The sequence below is a fragment of the Cuculus canorus genome, chromosome 5 (assembly GCF_017976375.1).
Source record: "Cuculus canorus isolate bCucCan1 chromosome 5, bCucCan1.pri, whole genome shotgun sequence".
In the NCBI taxonomy this organism is placed as follows: Eukaryota; Metazoa; Chordata; class Aves; order Cuculiformes; family Cuculidae; genus Cuculus; species Cuculus canorus.
In genome coordinates this window covers 46,583,676-46,605,606 of record NC_071405.1, presented here as the reverse complement: position 1 = coordinate 46,605,606, position 21,931 = coordinate 46,583,676, and the positions used below count along the sequence as shown (strand labels likewise).

Sequence of the window (21,931 nt, the reverse complement as noted above, 5' to 3'; positions counted from 1 at the left end):
GTGACGGAGACCAGCTCACAGGGACGCCTAAATCGACAGACGGACTACCGCTCTGGTGGCAAGTAGCAACATTTTATTCTCCAAACGGAGTTTTTATACTCTTCTGGTTGAGATAACATCGTACTTGTATGCACTGTTTACATACTTTATTATTATTCTTGTCGTGAGAAAGCAGGCTCTACAAGTTCTACAAAACAAGGGTCTACGTGTCTGTCCAGAGTTCACATAACATCCTCAACTAAATCTGCAGGTGTTCCTGGAGTGTATACATTTAGCTTGGGCCCTGGAATGGGGAGAAACCCATTATATCGCCAAGAACCTCTGTGTCCACATACTCCCTTCCAGGAGGAGCGGCTTTTGATCTCAGCACAGTTTTCTGTTATCGACCCTTTCAGGCCCCACAGAACACTGCTCTCAAGGCCTCTGGCTTCATCATTCTGCTTTTGACCCTTTCAGGCCCTCAGAATGTATAATGGTTCTCCTCATTTCACCCTTTCTTTTTAAATTGAAAGCGGAATCGGTTTATCTTTAGTGTGTTCCAATTTCATTTTTTTCATGTCCATGACTATTTGCCGAAACTGTTTTATGATAAGCCTTAAGATGTATGGACAGACAAGTAGTCCCAAATGAATTACAATAGCAATTGTTATTAAGCCATAAATCCCTTGTTTAAAAGATTCAAAAGATGGAAAGGCAGATCTCAAAGCATTAACAAAGGTTTCTGCCTGTTTGGCTACTGCTAGATCTACCTTATGGGAGTTTAACATATCTTGAATATGTTGCTTTAATTTATCCAAATCCAGAGAGGTGTTAGCATTATTCCAAATGCCTTGTAAGTGACTTTGGATTTTATCCCATGAAAACATAGTACAATTATATTCTACTGGGGTTACACAAATAGTACGATGTTCTGCATGACACATTAGTATCCCAGTCATGTTGGATAATCACCTCCTCACATGATGATTCAGTACGATTGATTTGAAAACACATTGGATTGCCATCTAACCTTCCAGAAAAGTTAAAACGTGCTGAAAAGATCACAATATGTTTATCAGAATATTGTCCCATAAACATAGTCTGATTATTGTGTACGGGAATATCTGTCGGCTCTTCCCATGTAACTGGATGGATAATAGGAGGGTTGGGAACAAAGGCCCAATATGTTTCTGCCTTACATCCGTGTTGTAACAGCCATAGGGTGCTCAGCAACATTGCTAATAATCGAATCCCCGTCTCCCAGTCTCTACTCAACGACAGCCTCTGCATTCGTCGCCGTAGTTTCCCCATTCTTGTTTTTGGCATGTCGGATGCACCTTTCCGGAATCCACTGTGGCGAAGCTTCGTCTGTAGGAAAAACACAAACATACCCTCTGCCCCAGATCAGTACCGGATCAGGACCATGCATTTTTCCATCCATTGGGTCTTTCCAGTATACCTCAGGCTTAATATTAATTTTATGATTCCATTGTCTGTCAGCAGCAGATTGACCATCTTTGTCCAATGTTAAAAAATTGAGGACGCATAGGGCATGCGATAATAAAGAAAATGGGGTATCCTTTACCCCCCCATGTCCCCCTTTTTATTTTTTTTAATTTGAGTTTTCAAAAGATGATTATACTTTTCAACAATTCCTTGCCCTTGTGGATTATATGGAATGCTCGTTTTGTGTTGGATGGAAAATTGCTGACAAAAGGTTCTGAATCCTTGACTGGTATAGGCAGGGCCGTTATCAGTTTTAATCATTTTTGGGATTCCCAGGACACTAAAACAATGGAGTAAATGAGTGCATACATGTGATAATTTTTCTCCTGACAGGGCAGATGCCACGGAAAAATGTGAGAAAGTATCTATGGTGACATGAACATATGAAAGTTTTCCAAAGGCTGGAATATGAGTGACATCCATTTGCCATAAATCATTAGGTAATAAGCCCCTAGGGTTGATACCATATTGAGGGGCAGGTAATAATGGAGCACAGGAAGGACAGTTCTTAACTATTGATTGCGCTTGTTCTCGAGTAATACTACACATTTTTCTTAAAGTTCGAGCTGATAAATGATGTAATTCATGTAGGTGTGTGGCTTTGGATATGTTATATACTTGTGGTTTCATCAGATTATCAGCTGCTTGATTACCTTGTGCCATAGGACCAGGCAGGTTAGAATGACTACGAATATGTCCCACAAAAACTGGACAGTCCCTTTGTAACAACAGGGATTGTATAAGGCTCAAATGCTGTTGGATAAAAGTCACTTTAGAATTTATGAGTGGTACTGTTTCAAGCATGTACAAGGCTTGCACAATGTATAGACTATCCGTGATGATATTCAAAGGCTGAGCATATTTCAGTAAGGCTTGAGAGACAGCATATAATTCAGCCATTTGTGCAGATACGTCCTGTAATATCCAAACATAATGATTAGATGGTGCTAATAACACAGCACGACCATTTGAAGAACCATCAGTATACACAGTCAAAGCGTCTTTTAGAGGTGCTTGTTTTACAATCGTTGGGAAAACGACAGAATGGTATGTGGTGAAGCTAAGTAATTTGTTCAATGGATATTTACTGGGTATTTCCCCTGGAAAATTTGCAAGGGATAAAGCAAACTCATCCATCATATTGAGCAGCCATGTAATTTGATCTGGTTTATAAGGCAGGACTATTTTAGCTGGTTCTTTTCCAAGATAAGTTATACTTAATTTTCACCCTTGTTTTACACACTCTGCAATTTTATGGGGATATGATTTTAGGGCAACATTTTGACTATGACGGCCATGGATCCAACAGAGGATTCCATCTTGATACAATACCCCAGTGGGAGACAACTTAGCGGGAAGAATAAGTAATTCCCAAGGTTTAGTTAAATCAGCATAAGTCAATTTAGCATCTGCCATGGCCTTCTCAACTTTTGCCAAGGCTTGAGATGCTTCTTTCGTCAATTTACGAGGAGAATTAGGATCAGGTTTTCCTTCCAATATTTTAAACAAAGGGCTAAGCTCTGAAGTGGTGAGTTTCAGGAATGGCCTTATCCAATTGATATCACCCAAAAGTTTCTGAAAATCATTTAAGGTTGTCAGGTGTTGTACTGAAAGGGCAATTTTTTGTGGTGCAAAATACTTAGGGTATAGCTGAAACCCCAAGTATTTAAAAGGAAAAGTTCGCTGTATTTTATCTTGGGCTATCTTCAGCCCATTTCATTCCAATTGTTGCTCCATATGGGAATAGGCTGCTACTAATAATTCGACAGATTCAGCAGCTAACAAGATGTCATCCATGTAGTGGATACAAATCAATGATGGAAAACACTGTCTCGTCTGTTTAAGACTTTTATCCACAAATTTCTGACATAATGTAGGACTATTAGCCATACCTTGAGGTAAAACTTCCCATTGGTAGCGGTCCATAGGTTCGCTGTAGTTAATAGAAGGAACACTAAAAGCAAATCTTTGGCAGTCATCAGGATCTAGCAATATGGTATAAAAACAGTCCTTTAAGTCTATGATCAGCAAATGCCTGACACAGAATAACAAAAACATACATATTGGATGACCATCAAGTCGTCTATGGGCTTTTTTTTTTTTTTTTCTGAGCAATGGTTTTTTCAATTTCGCCCAAAGTTTGTTGTGTATCACTCCTAAAAGTACGAGGTGCTGTTAAAGCCACATCCTCCCTTAAGAAGATCAAATAATGGACTTAGTTCTGCATTAGTTATACTCAAATAAGGTTTAACTCGATTGATTGTTTTTAGGAGCTTTTGTAAATTGTTTTAACTACTATTTGCAATTTGGCTTGCTGGGGTTCAATTGTGGCATTCAAAATTTTCCACTTAAAATATTTCCAGGTTTGAATTTTTTCAGGTGCAACTTGAAGGCCTATTTTCTCTAATACAATCTTTGAAATGGTATTAATTGAGTAACACAACTGCTTTGGGTGATATACACAGGTGGGAAAGGAATATAAACCATAGCTTGTATTTGTCCAGTAAAATCAGAATTAATAACACCAGGTTACACAAAAAGACTTTGCAAAGTGACACTCGAATGACCTACTAACCAAAACACTTAAACCTTTACCAATAGGACCAAAACCTGCAATCCCTTATTATTGAGGAGGCTGTAGAGAAGATCCAAGCAGGAGCATTTACTGTTGTCACACGTCTCCGCCACATGCTGGGTTGCTGGTTTCTTTGGTTCTTTGATGTTAACGGTTTACCCCCGGCTTCTTTTATCTGTTTTTACCTGTATGGAAATTCTCAAGGGTGCAAATGCATTAACTTTTCTATTCCTTTGCAGTTTTTTACTCTCAGAGGATACTCCTTTTGGGATCTTAAATCATGTCTTCATTAGTATCTGGCTAAAATTCCCTTTATGGCTGTCTGCACTAGGACCCAGCAGCTGCTGATCTGATAAGGGACACTGGAATGCGGAGTGTTCTTCATAAACTGTTACTCCCCTAGAGAGAGATAGAAACTCCCAAGCTGAAGCAAAACAAAAAACCTTCACTTTCAAACAAAATCAGGAGTAAGGAGGGGGTGGGAGGGGGTTGTGGGGGGAACTCACACACAGCCACAGGGCTGGGGTTTTTTTCATTTGTTTTGTTTTGTTTTGTTTTGTTTTCTACGTTCTTTTTTCTATTTTTCTATTTTTTCTTTTTCCGTTTTCTTTTCTGTTTTTCTTTCTGTATTTCATATTTTCTTTCTTTTTTCTATTTTTTTTTTTTTTTTTTTTTTGGCTATTTTAAAATCGTGTCCTCTGCAGCCTTTCACTTCAAAGGTCCCAGGTAAATCTACCTGTTTGCCGGCTTAATGGACGTTTGAGATTGAAAGGTTTCAGAGTTGCATTTTAAAGATTAATCAAAACAGAAGCTCAATATAACCAAAACCCAATTTGCAAGTCTTACAAACGTTTAAAGCGCTTTAAACACACACACACACATACACACATAGAACCACTCTTTTGACAGCTAGCTTAATATACTTATACAATATTGTTTACGACCAGTCAATAAGAACAGCATGATGGTATGAATATTTAAATTACACACGGCACTGAACACACACAACACTCAAGACATGCACATATATCACAAAATTTAAAAAATGATCAATCTGTTTTCTAGTAATCTTTACTCCATTAGCACCAGGCAGAGACTTTAACATGCTAGCAAAAATACTATGTTCGTTACTTGAAGCAATTCCCATTTTTTTTTTTTTTTTTTTTTGTCGTCTGTCTAAAATACCCTTGTCCTCGCCCTCGTTTCCAACTTACCAACCGCGGCTCGTGAAGGCGAGCGACGTCCTGTCCTTTAGCAACCGAGTATCCCGGGTTTCGGCACCAAATGACGGAGACCAGCTCATAGGGACGCCTAAATCGACAGACGGACTACCGCTCTGGTGGCAAGTAGCAACATTTTATTCTCCAAACGGAGTTTTTATACTCTTCTGGTTGAGATAACATCGTACTTGTATGCACTGTTTACATACTTTATTATTATTCTTGTCGTGAGAAAGCAGGCTCTACTTCTACAAAACAAGGGTCTACATGTCTGCCCAGAGTTCACATAACATCCTTAACTAAATCTGCAGGTGTTCCTGGAGTGTATACATTTAGCTTGGGCCCTGGAATGGGGAGAAACCCATTATATCGCCAAGAACCTCTGTGTCCACATACTCCCTTCCAGGAGGAGCGGCTTTTGATCTCAGCACAGTTTTCTGTTATCGACCCTTTCAGGCCCCACAGAACACTGTTCTCAAGGCCTCTGGCTTCATCATTCTGCTTTTGACCCTTTCAGGCCCTCAGAATGTATAATGGTTCTCCTCACCTGGGCATACTGCTGGCTCATGTTCAGTCAGCTGTCAACCATTACCCCCAGGTCCTTCTCCTCTAGGCAGCTCTCTAGCCAGACTTCTCCTAGTCTGCTTCAAGCAGATCCCTCAACTCAGCTGTCAACAAAATAGAAGAATTTCAGGACAGGAAAGATTTCATGTAACACAAATATCATATTGTTTTCTGAGAGGCACTGCACTCCCTTGTGGGAATTTCACTACCTGACTCCGGAGTATTGGCAAACTGCTGCCATCTAATTACAACTTTACAGATAAGTGAATGTTTTTAGCTCCACAGCATTTCTCCCTTGGGCTCAAGAAAATGTGAACTTCATTCTCTGCCTTCTCCATGATGAGTCTGCTCAGAATTTTTTGCCCTACCTGAATAGAGCAAAAGAGTCATTACATGTTAGGTGACTGAGAGTGGATTTTACAGATTGAAAATGAGGAGACACATGCAAATGACTGAAGGGGAAGGGAGAATATGAGTCCTTTGCCTGGTCTAGTATAAGCCAGTACTCTGACAGGCTTTATAATAGAGACAATTGCAATTCACTATACCATAAAAAATGAACAGTGAGCATAAGGACCGTTGAACGTTGAACTTTCCCCGTAGGTTAAAATTAAAGAAATATCTACATTACATAACTGCAAATGCATTAAAGTGGAAAATACATTGCATTTGCACAATCTTTCAGAAAGTAAATTGTTGATCCAGTGATGCGAAGGCTCCATGGCTTACGGGTGCCATGTAAGGCCATAAATTCAGGGAAGGTATAGGAACCTGAGGAAAAAAAGTAGAGCTAAGCATTGTCTACGTAAACTAAAGAAAAGTTTGGTAAAGCTGGTTCCTGCCTCTAAAAATGAATGTTGCCAGGTGACTTTGGGGAAGACAGGGAGCTTATGTAGCACTGCAGCAGACAGTTAGAAAAAGCTAGAGGTCTTCTGATTTGGTCTTGGTTAATAGTCTTGTTTCAAGCTGGACATCAGACCAGATGACCTCTAAAGATCTCTTCAACCAGGTATTAAATGACTCTATTAATTAAGCAGAAAGACTGGCTGAGCATGTCACTTTTCCTACGTAGGTCAATTAACTTCCTGCTAAAGGTATGTGAAGTACAACAGTGTATTTGCTGTCTTTCTCCTTTCTCCATTATGCACTTTGGAAAGAAAAGAAAAGCTTATGTGGCAGTCACAGTGGCTTAAAGGAAATCACACTCTGTGTTCTGCCAGAACCCTCCTTTAAAAACCTGTCCAAGGAGAAATGTGTAGTCTTCTATAGACTTCCATTTTTAGCTCTAAGCTCTTCTCTGGGCAGCTTATATGACAACCAGTGAAATGGAAAAGACAAGACAAAGACTAAAGCAGTTAATAAGAAAGAAGAAATTACAAAGACAGCTATAAATTACCCTTCAAAGTACGAATGGAAGAAAAGATTGTGTTGCAGTGCCCTGTGTTATATTGGAGCCTGTCCTTCAACCATCTGTCTTTGTAGCTACATTTCCATTGCCATCTACATGCTTATGTACCATACACTTGTATGCAGTGAATAGTACAATCATCTGAGTTTTAAAGGTGCCCTAGTTTTTTTACATAATGTCCAATTACTCTTTTCTAAAATTTTTTAGAATCAGTTTACGATATTGATTAGACAACCTTAAGGTCTGTTGTTCTCTTAAAGCAGAAAACTGCCCTGGGGAAAGCTGTAATGATGTTTCAATTTCTATACGCCAATTTGTTATGCAGCCTAAAACTTCATTAGGTGAAAATACACAGTCATAGTTTCAAAAAATAAGCCAACAGGTTAGTAAGCATGTATGCTTATGCTTACCTCTGATTTTGAAAATTTATTGACAAAACAGTTTCATGGGAAGATCATCAGTGGTAAAAATGAATGATAGGTACCCAGCTCACAGTGAAAGGCTTGATTAGAGCTGCTTGATGTTAGTTTCTGTTAAAGCCTTTGAAAAGGCTGCCTTAACACCCTAATTCCAACTGCCAATTGTTATTTACACTTGTGCTCATTCCCCTCTGCATAATAGAGCAAATGTTCTATGCCGTAATTTTGAGATTTAATAAATTAGAAATGATAATCAGTTTGCAATCAGGGCAGTATGATTTCTGCTGAATGAACTCACATGCCTGAAGAGAGATTTATAGTAGCTCCATCACTATTTTCTTTCAGCAAGATAGCAAGTAAACAGCTTGCAAAGAGAATGTCAAAAAGGCTGTGTACAGACATGCCTGTTCATCCTCATTCCTGATTCTTTATCCTAGGCTCCATGTTGCCAAACAGACTTAGGAATGGCAGGTAGCTCTGCACCAGACTGCCCTGCTCATGCCCAACTTTCTACTATTAGGAGCTTATTTTCAGCACTCTGCCAAGCAGAACAAGTAATCCACACCCAGCTGATCATCCTCTGGACATATTATAAGTTACTGGCTAGCCATTTTTTGCCATACCTAATTAAACAATCAAACTGCAGCAGCAATGGTATCTGAAATGCTCGGTAAGTAAGATTCAGTCAGACAGGAGCTGCTGAACTTCCTACTGCTGTTTATAAAATGCACTGAAAAGCAAATAAGCAGTAAAGCTCTGATATTTTTCCTCTGCTATTTTATGCACAGCTGCTAGATCTCCTTTCGTTGTTTTATACCGTTGTTCTGTTCTGGTATACCCTTGAGAGGTCCAGAGGTGGAGTTAAAAATAAGCCAATTGATAGTCATTGGATAAGTAATGTTTAAGTGAATGCTCTAGACGAAATTAAACAGCCTGTGGCAAAGGTTTTATTTAAATAAGTGCACTAATAGAGTAAAACAGTATATTCAAACAGTGTTTGTCAAACCAGAAAGACAAATGAACACAACCTTCATACTCATGTGCAAAAGGTAACTTATTTAGGACAAGATGATATTGTGTAATAAGAAGATTTATTGTGTGACAAATATGAAAATTAAATTCCTGTTAAAATACTTATGTAGATGTAGCTGAAGTGTTCTGCTTAGAGATAAATCAGAAAGGCCTTTGGCATTTCACAGACATGTAATTCCAGCGTTCTTCTGGTGCAAATTTAGTGCTTACAAGATATTAATGGCAGTTCAGTTTTCAGGATAGTCTTTGCAGACTATTTTTCCTCAGCAGGTGGTAAGGATTTGCATCTATATTTCAAATATACTTCTATCTCATCACTGGCTTCTTATTTCTTTGTGATTTGCTCTATAAAATTCTGGCTTGCACAACGGGGAATGTGATTTCAAAAGGGGAAATTTTGCATAATATGAATATTTATCATATTCTTTCTTGGTTTTTCCCCCTTTAGATTTCATTTCTTGAGAGTCTGGATGAATGAATGACATGGCATGCTTAATCAAAACAAAATTTTTTTAAAAGGAAAAAAAGATATTTGTTTAAAAATCAAGTACTTTAAAGAGCTTTAAAATATTGGGGTACTTTAGCAAGCTATGATATTCCATGCCAAATATTAGTATTATTTGCACTATTACTTTCTTTTGACTGAACCTTTAAATAATACATGTACACTAGGAAGTAAGTTTGCTTGGGTAACTGTTAATTTGTAAGAGTTGCAATCAGTACAAATTCAGTAAGTGTTTTTTGTAACAGCATTGAACATAATAAATAGATTCAGATGTCACAGAACAGTTACACTGTGATTTTGTAGCATGTAACAGAGATTATGGTGGTGGGCATTTTGTCACTCCAAAAAGGGGGCTTAGTTCTCTCATAAATTTCCAGCTTCCCCTTTTCAGGTGTTTATGATACAGTGTAAAGTTCAAATCCTCAGGCTGATAAAATCAGTGTATAATTAATCAAACCCTGAAGAAGAGATGGTCCCAAAAGGCAAAACTGTAGACCTCCAGTAAAATTAAAAATGCAGAGGGTGACAGTTTTGGTTCATTCTATGATAAATGCAGAAATTCAGTTCTACAGTAGGTTTCTGGAACCTTCCTGCCTCATCTTATAGTTACCCTACATGCAGAAAACAGCATTCCACTGCAAGGCTTTGTTAACTGAAGCTGTTCACATTCTAGATTTCAAATCCTTCAGTATCTCTTTTGAAAACCTATTTCTTTCTAGTCACTATAATATTCCACGTCTACACTTCTATGATAGAAAGAAAATAATGAGTTTGTACATTCAGATTCTTCTTTTCCTTGAAACAAATATATTAAGGGAAAGAGAACACTTTCTTTTCAGATAGAAAAGAGCTCAGCTACATATCAAAAAAGGCAATATAATATTTATGCTTGGTACTTCTGACTTTTAGCTTTTTGACCTGCTCTTGTAGGGAAGCTAGAAAAAGAGTGTGTGTAATATAAAAAGGGGGAGAATGGAATATTTCACAAAATTTCTGTTTGAGAAATAACCTACAGGTTATTTGCCGTGCCTTCACATCTTACATATAGGCTAAGCTCTACAATACTTACAAGGTCTTAACACGTAGTCTGCTTTTTATGTCTTATGCAAGTAAGGTTCTGCAGAATAAATAAGATAATTTTGTAGCTTATGACACTCCAGAAGGTCCTTTAAATCCACAGCAAAGCAGGGGAAATGCAAGGTGCTCTATGCTGCTTATGCCATGTATTTATATCCTCAGTTGGGGAACCAAGAAAATAATTTAGTTGTATCATCTATTAGTAACCAGTAAGCACTGAAGAGCTGAGGCTAGAAATTCCTGCTGCATATTTGCTACTGCAACACTCATTAATTTTTTTTTTCTTTTTAGTTAGTATCAGCTTAACTGAAAGTGTTTTGAAAGCTGTGAAAGCTTTCCTTACATTGTTGCAACTCAATGGAAAAATAAATGTAGGAAGTTGCTGGAAAGCATACATGTACATATATGCATGTTTGCTAAAGAGCTGTTCTGGTTTGAGGTGGATTGTGTGCAAACTAAAATTTCAGACAGAAGCAAGTTTTTATGATTCTCAATCTGTTTTGGCAGCACTGGCTTCTTGCACCATATTCTCATGAGATTTACGTGTGTCCAAATTAAACATTAAGAGTACAATCAGTTTGAAGTTGAATGTTACCGAGAATCAACCTCTTTTCTTGTACTGTTCAAATCTGATGACATCTAGAGTCAGTTCTAGATTTTAAATATTATTCAAATATTACTCTGCTCATCTGCTGGCAGTACGTGTTCATGGATGGAAATAAACTACTCAACTCTGTGTCATTGGTCTTGAACAGCTAGTATGTCATGAAGAGTCATGACATATTCCACCAGAAAAGATTTTATCAGGCTGTGACTGGAGAGTTTTACCCAGGTTAACAACATACAAATGCACAAATAATATTTACAGTTATATAAAGCCACCACATCAAAATGAAGGAAGAATAATTTTGAAATTTGCACACATATAGAAACAAATTGACAGCCTTTAAGGACTAAGATTTAGGTAAAACCGGGGAAAAATAATCTCCAGAAAGCAATACAAATATTTTAAACCAGATACTGTTTTCTGTTTGTGAATCAGCCAACACTATGATCAGCACATTGTGCTAGAGCAGTAAATTATCTGCAGTCTTTCATTAAATTCCAATCAAGATTCCCAAAATTTGAGAAGTGTGCTATGGTGTACAATTCAGTCAAGGGTGACTCTAAGACATTTGAGATGCCCTGGTATATCTGGGATGCCTACAGGGTCCTGGTGACCTGGGAATAACAGAAGCCCCACACCTTCCTGGAGAGGACGCTCAAGGCACCTCAGACACCACTACAAGCCCTTGTTTGAGCAGCTGATAAAAGTCTTTGCAGTTCTGAGGCAATAACACGTGAATCAACCTTGATCTATCTGCCACTAGATTTCAACTCACTTATACAGCGATGAATTCCACATATTCATTTGAATTCCTGCCTGTTCATGCTGTGTAGAAATTGCTGTTTCTTTTGTGGCATTGATTGAAAGTCACTGCCTGACAATGAATTCACATATTTTTTTAGTGTAAGCATGCAAGGTCTCTATTGAAACAGGCCTTGAATGTCTCCATCAAATCTAAATAGCTTTTATAATTATCATTTACTCAGCTTTTCATATTTATGTTTTAGCCTCAATATCATTTCACTAGTTTCCTTCAAAGAGAAAATATCTTGCTTGCAAAAGACTATTCTTTCGTCTTCTTTGAGCCTTAGTATTCTTTAAGCATTCCCATGATCAGATATTCAGCAGCTAATGTTCATTTATATATCTGCAAAGACTGTAGCAGGGAATTCAACACAGCTTACAGCTAAGTCATAAATTTCCTTCAATCAAGATGGAAAGGAAATTGTGGGATAAGGTCCACTGCCAATCCTCAGGACTATGCCAAGTGCATGCAGAAAGTAAATGGCTCCCTAATTTTGATGTATTCCCTCACTTGTGATACTTGATACTCTGCTCAAAGAAGCCTAGGAAAGTTAGAGGCCATCTGTCAAGTAAAGGGGCTTATAATTGCTATTGTGTGACACTAAAGGAATCACTGTGGCTAAGTTCTTTATATGCATGGCAAGCCACATGCCTCAGGAGTGTAACTCAACTGGTATGTTCATTGGCAGAGCAGAAATTTTTCATCTGCCATCCATGAGGATAATCACAGATGGTGAAATTTGTGTTACTAATACAGAAATTATAAGAGGACTATATGCCATTTATTACAAATGTCATTTTAATAGGCAACAGATATTACAGTAATATATCATTTCTTGACCCCAAAGTTGGCTACTGTGTATACTAGGAAAAGATATTTCTATTCCTTCAGGCTTTCATAACGCTGTGCCATTGATTTTAACATTAAATATGATTATTTAGCATTTTGCTTCTTTCCTATGGCCTGCTGCCAAAAGATTATTTTCTTTTTAATTTAGTGCTAAAAGTGCAGTAAAGAAACTCGGATCACACATTCTAAAAGCTTAGCTCAACTTCTTCACCTGGGTCTAAGGAATCCTTTTATTCTTTTTTTTTGTGCTATATTATCCTAGTTTTAAATTAAGGCATTATTGTAAGTGAAGAACCATATTATCTCTTATTGTTCACAGAAAGGGGCTGCAACATGGCATCTAGAGAGACATCTCAAGAAATGCTCGGTAAAGCAGCATTAAAATGAAACAAAATATCTCCACTGAGATTTGAACATTGGCAGTGTCATATGCAGCAATGTGTCAACTCAGAAGGGAACTATTTAAAAGGTGTTCATAGCCTGTTTTCTTAATTTGTTAAATAAAATGAAATACAGGCAGTGTCAGGTTTTTTTATGTTGAACCTCATATACCTAATATTTAAGCTGAGATAATACAATCTTTAGGAAGGCAGGTTGTAATCTTAAGTATTCTGTTCTTTGACCTCTGGGGAGTTTTTATAGCCCAAGGTGAGAGGGAAAAAAAACAACCAAACTCCAACAAAAAAAGTGTTTGTATACTTGTGCATGTGTATAAGACAGGTTACTCATCTGTTTGAATTTTCAGTTACCTCTACATCTTGCTATATATACTGCACCAGATTCTTCTCCTTATTTGGTGCTTTCCCATACTTGAAGTGACATCACCTGATTAACATTCCTAAAACAATATACGTGACATATGGATGATTTGTATTGCATTGCTAAGTGTACTGTTTAATCTGTAACTTCTCACATTGCTATTATCAGTAGAATTGTGCTACACTAATCTTAAATACAAAGAGTGTGAGAAAATGTATCATGGTCGGCATTATCAGTAGAACTGGGCTGTGCCACCTTAATTGTAGCTTCTTTAGCATATATAGGACAAGAAAAAAGACTGTCATCATCCTGGCTGACCAGTCAGCATGAGCACTGTGTGAAAAGAGAGGAGCTCTACAGGGGTGTTGCACCTCAACAATCCCTTAATTTAAAGATAAGAGACAACCAGTTGCTTCTTTATCTCCTTTCTTAGGACCTAGTCCACATTCCAGGGGGTGGGGAGGGGAGGCAGTGAGTAACTGGGGCTAGAAACTCTGTATTTTTAGAATGATGTAAGTTGTTTATTCATATAAAAGCTGGGGCCTTTTGCTGTGATCTTTGGAGACCCCACTTACACGTGTAAACACTGTGTAGGACCCCACAATTGTGGAGCAGTCTCTCCAAATCTTTGCTGTCTACAACTGCAGATCTGGATGATGAGGATAAGGCAATTGGTGACATATCTTTCTTAATTACTATACTTATTCTCTTGTAGTAATGATTAGATGCATTGCCTTGAAAGCTGTTACTATTAACTTGTTCAATTCACTACTGATTATTTGTTATCTTTCTTGTTCTAATAATTTCACAGAATATTTGAGAGTTTTAGCTTTTACGCTGATCGCACTTAACACCTTGTGGTAAAACAGTACTTAATATGCCCTAAGCAGCTGCAATATTTTTATCAAAAAATTCCCTTTCTGCTGATGTATATCTGATATATTAGAGTACAGAGATACCCTCTATATTATGCATGTAGGAGGAGGGAGACTCTGCAGTCAGAATGAGCTCTGCCCCACCAGCTCTCAACTATTAATTCCTTTGGAAATCAGGCATCCCATGACAGCCTCACAAACACACTTCAATTGCAGCCCAGAAAATCTGTCATCTTGCTTAGGGACATAAACAGCTGGTACTAAACTTAGCAGCGCAAAAGGATCATGTATTTTGTTGTTACAGAAAGAAATTGAATGGCTATTGTATGCAAATACACTGTATATGAGCAAGCACAAAACAAATGTGACTAAAACCTTAAAAGCTTTCTGTAGACTTCAGAATTCATTCTATGTATTTATGAACTTATTCTGTTAATCCATGTTTGGTCAAACTATTTGTCATATTCCAGATCTTGGGGAATCCTTTTTCCCACACAGTTTTTTTTAAATCACAACTTTTGTAACCCACCTGCCATTCCCTTAAACTCTAATTCTTCCCTCTTCCTTCCTTCTTCCAAAATAAGCAATCAAAACTGCCTCTGAAAAGAAGTATGAGTAGCATGCATCCTTGAAGCCCTGCTAGGCTTATGAATCAAGAACTATAACTAGTAGAGCAATGAGGTAGAAGTAGGTGTTATTAATCATATATAACAGTTGTTTCAAACTTTCCAAAACATGAAGTTGGGCTGAGAGTGGAAGAAACTAAGACAGAAGCCTGTGAAGCTAAGAGAAGATATTTAGGGATTTCAATAGTAGATATTAAAATTCACTGATTTTATCATTGTATTTTAATTCATACTCTGGTAAACCACTCCTTTTTCTCACAGACATGCAGGTGAATATGAAACCACATGAATATGAAGCCAACCTAAGTGCCTGGTATTTCGTTTGAAAATGTGCAATGAAACATGCTGAACACAAGTGTGGCTCTGACATTCACACTGTAAAAACATGACAAGTTATTTCATCCCTCACAGACTCAGTCTGCTCTGTCTCTTGTACAAGGATTATAATCCTCCTTTTCTCTTTCTAAGTCTAAGCCTTCTAAGCCTTTCTAATTTAGATAATATACTCTTTATAGGCATTTAGACAACATGCTCTTTTGTGCTTGTTCAATACTGACATCTCTACTGAGACCTAGAGGGACTGTCGCTTTTCCGATAAGCAATAATACTGAGACAGCATATAAAAGCCTTATCACTGGTTTGGGCTGACAAACATATTCCTTCATTTTAACATTATTCCTTGCAAGTAATGCAGATGATATATGTTCATCATGCCAATAACACCTCTAAAAATATGATTCACCCCAGAATTATATAGATAAAACCTTTATATCACTCTTCACATGGTCATATGTTTTATAGAGATAGAGGGAAATACTGTTGTTTTTCTTTCAGCATTTTTCATGACAGTTTATGAGTTAAATCTTATATTGTATGAAATCATTTCCTGGGAAGTGGGCAATAAAGGATCAGGCAGCTGGCATTTTACAGACTTACAGGATTCAGCAGCTGAGCCTACAGCCAAATCAGAGATGAGAGCCGCAAAAAGGCCTGCTCTTCTTTGAAAATATTATAAATAAAGTTACTCTCTACGTGTGAAACTTCTTTAAATCCAGAGAGCAAATCAGATTAAAGGCTAGCATAATTCTTTCTGGATGAAATCGCATTCTACTCATAGAAATTCTGTGTGAGCGATTTTCATTGCTAAATCAGAGACATTCAGCATTGGTACCATTTCACGGGAGGCAATGGGAGGCAAAAGCATAAGAAGATTATATTGGACTGATATAGCCCACCCAGAAACAGTCTGTTCTGTTCAAAACTGCTTCTTATGTACAAGATGAAGGTATGCATAGAAAAGACAATGAATTCAGGACTTATTCCACTTAATTACAAGCCAAGCAAAACAATCCCCTTGAAAGCATTTTTTTTTGTTTTGTCCCATGGAAAACAACACAGCTGAGTTGTCAGAGAAGTAACTTGCAAAGTTCAGACAGATTTTGGAAAAGTAAGGCATGGAAAAATTTTTACCTCTATTAAAAGGATTTTTTTCTTGATATTACTCATTATTCTTTGATGAGTAAGAAGAAAATGGTCTCAAATTTTGCTAAAGAAATAATTCTAGGCCTATGGACAGTGTAGATAGCCAGTTCCTACCTACGTTGCTGAAAAATTACAGCAATTTTAAAACATTCAAAAAACCTTACTTACTGTAATCCAAAAATCCTCACCTCATGCAAATATTGCATTTGATATCATGGTTTTTTGCATTTTATCTTGAACCAAATAATCACAAAGTATCAGCTGTGTATAATTATGTACATAAACTTATACATTATCTGCCTTTACTTTTGAGGTTGTTGTTTGGTTTTGTGGGGTTTTTTTGCCAAGTTAAGGAAAACAGTCAGAAATGCTTCAGAATAGCACTCAAAAGTTTTCCATTACTAGAGCTGTGAAAGTATGTTGACTAAAATATTTCAGGGGGAGAATGGCAACTTTTTGAAACAAAAACACAACTCCTGTAGAATGTAAATTTGGACTCAAAACCTATGTTTCCTGATGAAAAATAAACACTTTCACTTCACTGAAAGGTTTTTAAAATTAGGAGAGTTTTAATTTTATGCAATAAATTGTAAGCATTTCAAACAGAAAATGCTCTGCCCAAATTTTAGTAAGGTGTCTCTGGCTCTTTAATAGCTGATTCTGGCATCAAACTAGCCTTGTACTTTATCATTAATGTTTACCCTAAAAGGAAATGTGCAATGGAAGTTAAGTAAGCAATAGCTATTTATTCTCAGCAAAGTTCCGTGATGACATATACTACTTTGTTGTATGCAAATAGTTCACATATGTTTATATACCAACATAAAAATACCCTTCCACACGTGTATGGGCTTGAACCTAAAGCACAAATCATTACACACTATACCATGCAGCTCGTATTCACAAGAGTGATCTTACTGGTGTAAATAAGGACTGCAGGATTAACGCCTGTTTGAGGAAGAAGAATGTTTATAATTAGCTGTGCTGTGGCCACTCAGAGTGAAAGTAAATCTGTGTTGTGTACAGCGGTGCTTTGTGATGCCATCGTTTGTGTTATATAAAACCCTAATCCCCATTGTATTTGCCAATATCTGCTAGTTACATGGCTACATATTCATTTGCTCTCTTCTTACTGCAGTTAAAATCAACAAGGGAACTGATCTTTCAAGATGCCCCCTTAGCAGACGTCTTATTATTCTTCGGGCACTTGAATGAAGGATGATGTGGCTTAGAATTACATGCAAGCATATAAAATGGAGAAAGGAAGAAGAGATGAATCTGCGAGGCCAGCATGGACAGCTATACAAGATATGGAGGTGATGAGTAGGTTACCTGCTTGTTTCTGCTTAGCAAGAGCCACTAAGGAACTGAGTAGGCATGCAGCACATTCTCTTGGGAAAAATAGGTGTGACAGGTGAAGTGCCACAGGTGACAATCTGAGACTGGTTCCTTGATTTCATTCCCTCTTCCTTCCCACGAAAGAAAAAGAAAAACAAAAAAGGAACATAATACCATAAGGAATAAGAGCACCACCACACTGCTGTTTAATTCAGGTTCTCCTTCCATAAACTAATAATGACATGGCTGACGCAATGTGTATCATATAGCATGTCACACAAAACTCACTATAAGCACTTCTGGTGTTTTGCTACTGAAAGGCTCATTTAAGTCTTAAAATGTGCATGAATATGGCATGCACATTTCACGTGAGTGCAAAGTGCTGAGCTAAATATATAAATAAAACTACCTGCTAAAGGAAAACAAATATCAAATTTGACTTGGTAGGGACTTCCTGTAGTTACAAGGTTGCAATTAAGATTTTATGGTATTTGGTCTACAGTAGTTTTCTCTTTTTATATTACTTGTGAATTCGTCATTTGTAGGTTCTGATTGAAGACCAGCCTATCTGAGCCATGTACTATTGTTGATTTCAACTTCTCCTAGTTTATTCAGTACCTCTGTCTCACTAGCTCTGAAGTCATCCATGATAGTGGATGCAATAGCCAGCTTCAGCTGGTGCATCTTCTAGTGGTCTTGCAAGTACTCATTTAATGCCTCTACTATTTCACCATTCTCAGTGACTTCAGTTCGCACTCACTTTTGAATGCTGCAATTTCTTCTCTGACTCTTCACTCACTCTCACAAAAGCAACAAACTTTTCAACCTTCTGGCATTTCTGCCAATCACTTAAAATAACTTTCTTGCTGCAGCAGCTATATATTTTCAGATTCTGTATCAATAGAGATGACAGCATTTTGCTGAATCAGCTTCAGAAATCATGGGTTAGTAGATCGTGTTGAGCTGGGAAAATCACTTGAAACCAGCTCTGGAGTTTTCCACTGACTGGAATGAGTAGAGCAGTTCCTAGTAGCTTACATGGTATTATGAAACAAAAAATGTTGGCAAACTCTTCCAAAACATCAATGAAAAAAATGCTATGCTGTTCATGTGAAAATACAGTCATTTACAGCACGTTTCTAACATTCTATATAATATTAAACTAGTGAAAAACCACAGCAAGACTGAATAAGTATGAAGCGGATGTAAGCAACTTGCAGTGGCTCACTCTCTCATCTCAAAGGCAGCTATTATAACTGAGATACCATTTACCAGAACCCCATATTACATCACAGAACAACCTTTCTCAGAAGATTTGGGACCTAGTACTGATCTTTTCATACTTTTGTTCTGTAACTCAGCAGACTTGTGCTTTGGAGCTAGAAATAAAATCTTCTGACCAACTGAAATAGATATTTTTCTGCAGAATGTAAGCACAAAGAAACATGAAGTCACAGAACATCAAGTCACAGAAATGTATAAAAGTAGAGTTTCTGTTTCAATAGGATAAGAGATTAATGTACCTGAGGAGTATAATTACTACCCGTGTAACTCTGGAGAATTATTGGTAACAGTGATTGCCTTAAGGGAGTGTGATTTGCACATTGCTATAGAATCAGTGTAGCCAAGTATTTTCATTCTTACGACATTGCAGTAGTCACCCTTAAACGCACAGTAAAACATCTGCTGTTATTGCTGCTGCCATTGTTTGTTCCATCAAACTCTTCCAAAAAATTCCTGGTACTTAAAGATCTTACTTATGCTCCATATGGATCTTGCCCACCACGTATCACTCACAATGTCTGAAGTTTTTCATCACTTCACGTTTATTTCTTCTCACCTTTTGAAGAGGAAAAGCTGTAAAGATATGCTTACATGTATTTCATTCTTCTGTGTGCACGTGGATATTCATAAATAATGTGTGTTGGTTTCTTTGTCCCACTCCTGCATCCTCACTTTTAGAGGAGACTGCAACATCCTCACTTTTAGAGGAGAATTTAACTTGAGCAGTAACACAGACAATTGAGGATGAATTCAAGATTCTTTATGCTGTAAAAGGCAGAAAAATACGACTAGGTCTGCCCTGCGCCTGACCTTTCCTGCTTTAGCTACCCTGCATTTTTTAGGTAGCTGATGTAAATAGAAGTAGATAGCAGTTTTAGTTCATTACAGGGACTGATGCATTTGGAAGCTCAGTTTCAGACAAGAAAATACAAAGGGTTACTGTGTGCACTTGCAACCCCTCAGCATCTGTGGGTGTACCTCAGGCCAACCTGAGCATCATTCTCATCCTTTTATTTCCTTGGATGAAAGGCAGACACCTCTTCTACTCTGCTTTCTTTAGTAACAGGCCAAAAATAATGTTGCTGGTGCTGTTGTTATTCCCCTGTTCTCAGATAAAATACCTCAGATTCTTCTGGAAAAACAAAGGCAAAGAGAGAACTCTTCACGTAATAAAAAAATAAGCCTTATCCCTAATGCATAAAGCAAAAACTTGCTCTTTTCTACTACACTAGACATTTTCCTACAGTATGTCCTCCAGTCTGGCTCCAGAAAATTTTGATTAATTTGAGAGTGAAGTATTGCTCTCCTTTAGTGGTATGACGTGGGAGGAAAGCACCTTTATCCATTGCAGGAAATGTATTGTAGTAAGTTTTCCAGACCTTTCATTACCTATGCAAGGTATGCAGAAGTCAGCTTCAGAAGCATACAGAATTTTATGTTGCCAGACCGCCCAGAGCCACAGTAGTACATTCTATGGCAGCACCCATGTGCAAGTCCTGCTTTCACAGATGGTCCCACATGTGAGTTGTCATATAGTCATTCTCATGCATCCTATTCAAGGGCTATGTGGACTCAGCATTAGTGAACAACAATAAATATTTACAAACCATACAAAGAACCACAGTACACCAAATATTGGTATAGACACTATGTTCCTAAAATACCTAACAAGGTACATGGGGGAAAGCGGAAAGCAGCAAAATAATCAAATTGATGGGAGAAAGGACAAAGAAACCAAAGGTCAGTAGCACAGCCACTTCCTGAGGCACCAAACTGACAAGACTAAACTGATACTTCTCAGCTTAAGGGGTTAATGGAAATAGCAAATGGCACAATTTTAATCTCACCTTAAGACAATGATAACAATGAAAACAGCAGCTGGCTGAGACTTAACCCATTCTTCTAGTTGCTTTAAAACTAATCTCATAATCCTCTTTAGATTATGAAGTTCATGAGTCTGGAAATAGTGATGTCTAATGGCATTTTCCAAGCCATTAAGAACATGTACACCTCAAGAGAATGACACATGTCCCAGTCTTTTTGTAGGCTAGAAAGTACTTGGGATTATTGTTGTTTTGGCCATATTTCATATTTTATCTCTTTGTCCTAAAATGTAATCTCTTTCTGACCTTTATTATGTGACTCTTTTTTTTCCTCTTAGTACAATGTCACATTATAAGAAAGAATAGTCTATTCAAGTCTGTTCTGCTCCACTTCATTGAGTACTCAGAGACTGATTAACATGGTATCAAGGCAGTGAGACTTTTCCCAATGACTGATGGAAGCTGAACTAGTCACTAACTCATTTCAGAGCTACACCAGCAAATTCACTAGGACAATGGCACGTTCCTGATTTTTTCATGTCCTGAAGCAGCAGATCCAGAGAGATGAGGGCACAAATAACAGTGAAGTGCTGAAAACATTTGAAGACTTTTTCAGAAAGTTCTGTAATTTGTCTTTTCCCCTGAAGACAAGAAAAAACGGTGTCACATAGTCTCCCGTCCAGTAAGTTTTCAAGCAGTAGATGCCTTGCTTCCTGTTCTTGAGAAGACCACATCCCCATTTGTTTAACCAAATCTAGGCTGGACCTCTTTAAAAGGTTTCAAATACTTCCATATTTTGCTTTCGTATCTGTCTCAGGTCTAGTTTCAGGGTTCTTTCACCCTGCGGCTCTTCCCACAGCTATGCACCTACATGCAAGATAGCTGAAGTAATTAGCTTCAAAGTACACTTTTACGGTGTCTGCTCAAATTTGCTGCATCGATTTGTTCTCCTATTTGAAGATCTTTTTAAATATTCACCAGACCAAAACTTTGTGAAGCTTTCCTGGTTTAGCCCGTCCCCCAGCACAGCTGGCAGCCAAACACATGGCAGTTGTAGTCCCAGTCCCCCACATATGCACAAAAAGGGAAAAGGAAATTTGAGGGAGAGACTCATGGGCTGGAAACTAAAACAGCTTTAATTAAAAACATAGTGCTAAAAAAAAATAACTATTAACAAGAGACAAATAATATAAATATA

The 21,931-nt window shown here is 37.6% G+C and overlaps 1 protein-coding gene across 2 annotated transcripts; it reads right to left on the bottom strand.

Moving 5' to 3' along the window:
• Window positions 1-11: 11 nt before the first annotated feature.
• LOC128852392 (uncharacterized) lies at window positions 12-6,397 on the bottom strand. 2 transcript variants are annotated; one of them, XM_054068949.1, is made up of 4 exons: window positions 5,828-6,397; window positions 5,275-5,371; window positions 3,378-3,470; window positions 12-1,347 (listed from the first exon to the last, which is right to left on the bottom strand). In XM_054068949.1, the coding sequence occupies exons 1-4, from the start codon at window positions 5,833-5,835 to the stop codon at window positions 874-876; spliced, it is 672 nt and encodes a 223-aa protein (XP_053924924.1). In that variant the 5' UTR covers window positions 5,836-6,397; the 3' UTR covers window positions 12-873. The 2 variants fall into 2 exon arrangements, 1 of the variants encoding a protein (XP_053924924.1); XR_008450219.1 differs by lacking the exons at window positions 12-1,347; window positions 3,378-3,470; window positions 5,828-6,397 and adding an exon at window positions 5,490-5,820 and having other exon boundaries at window positions 4,743-5,371.
• Window positions 6,398-21,931: the final 15,534 nt, after the last annotated feature.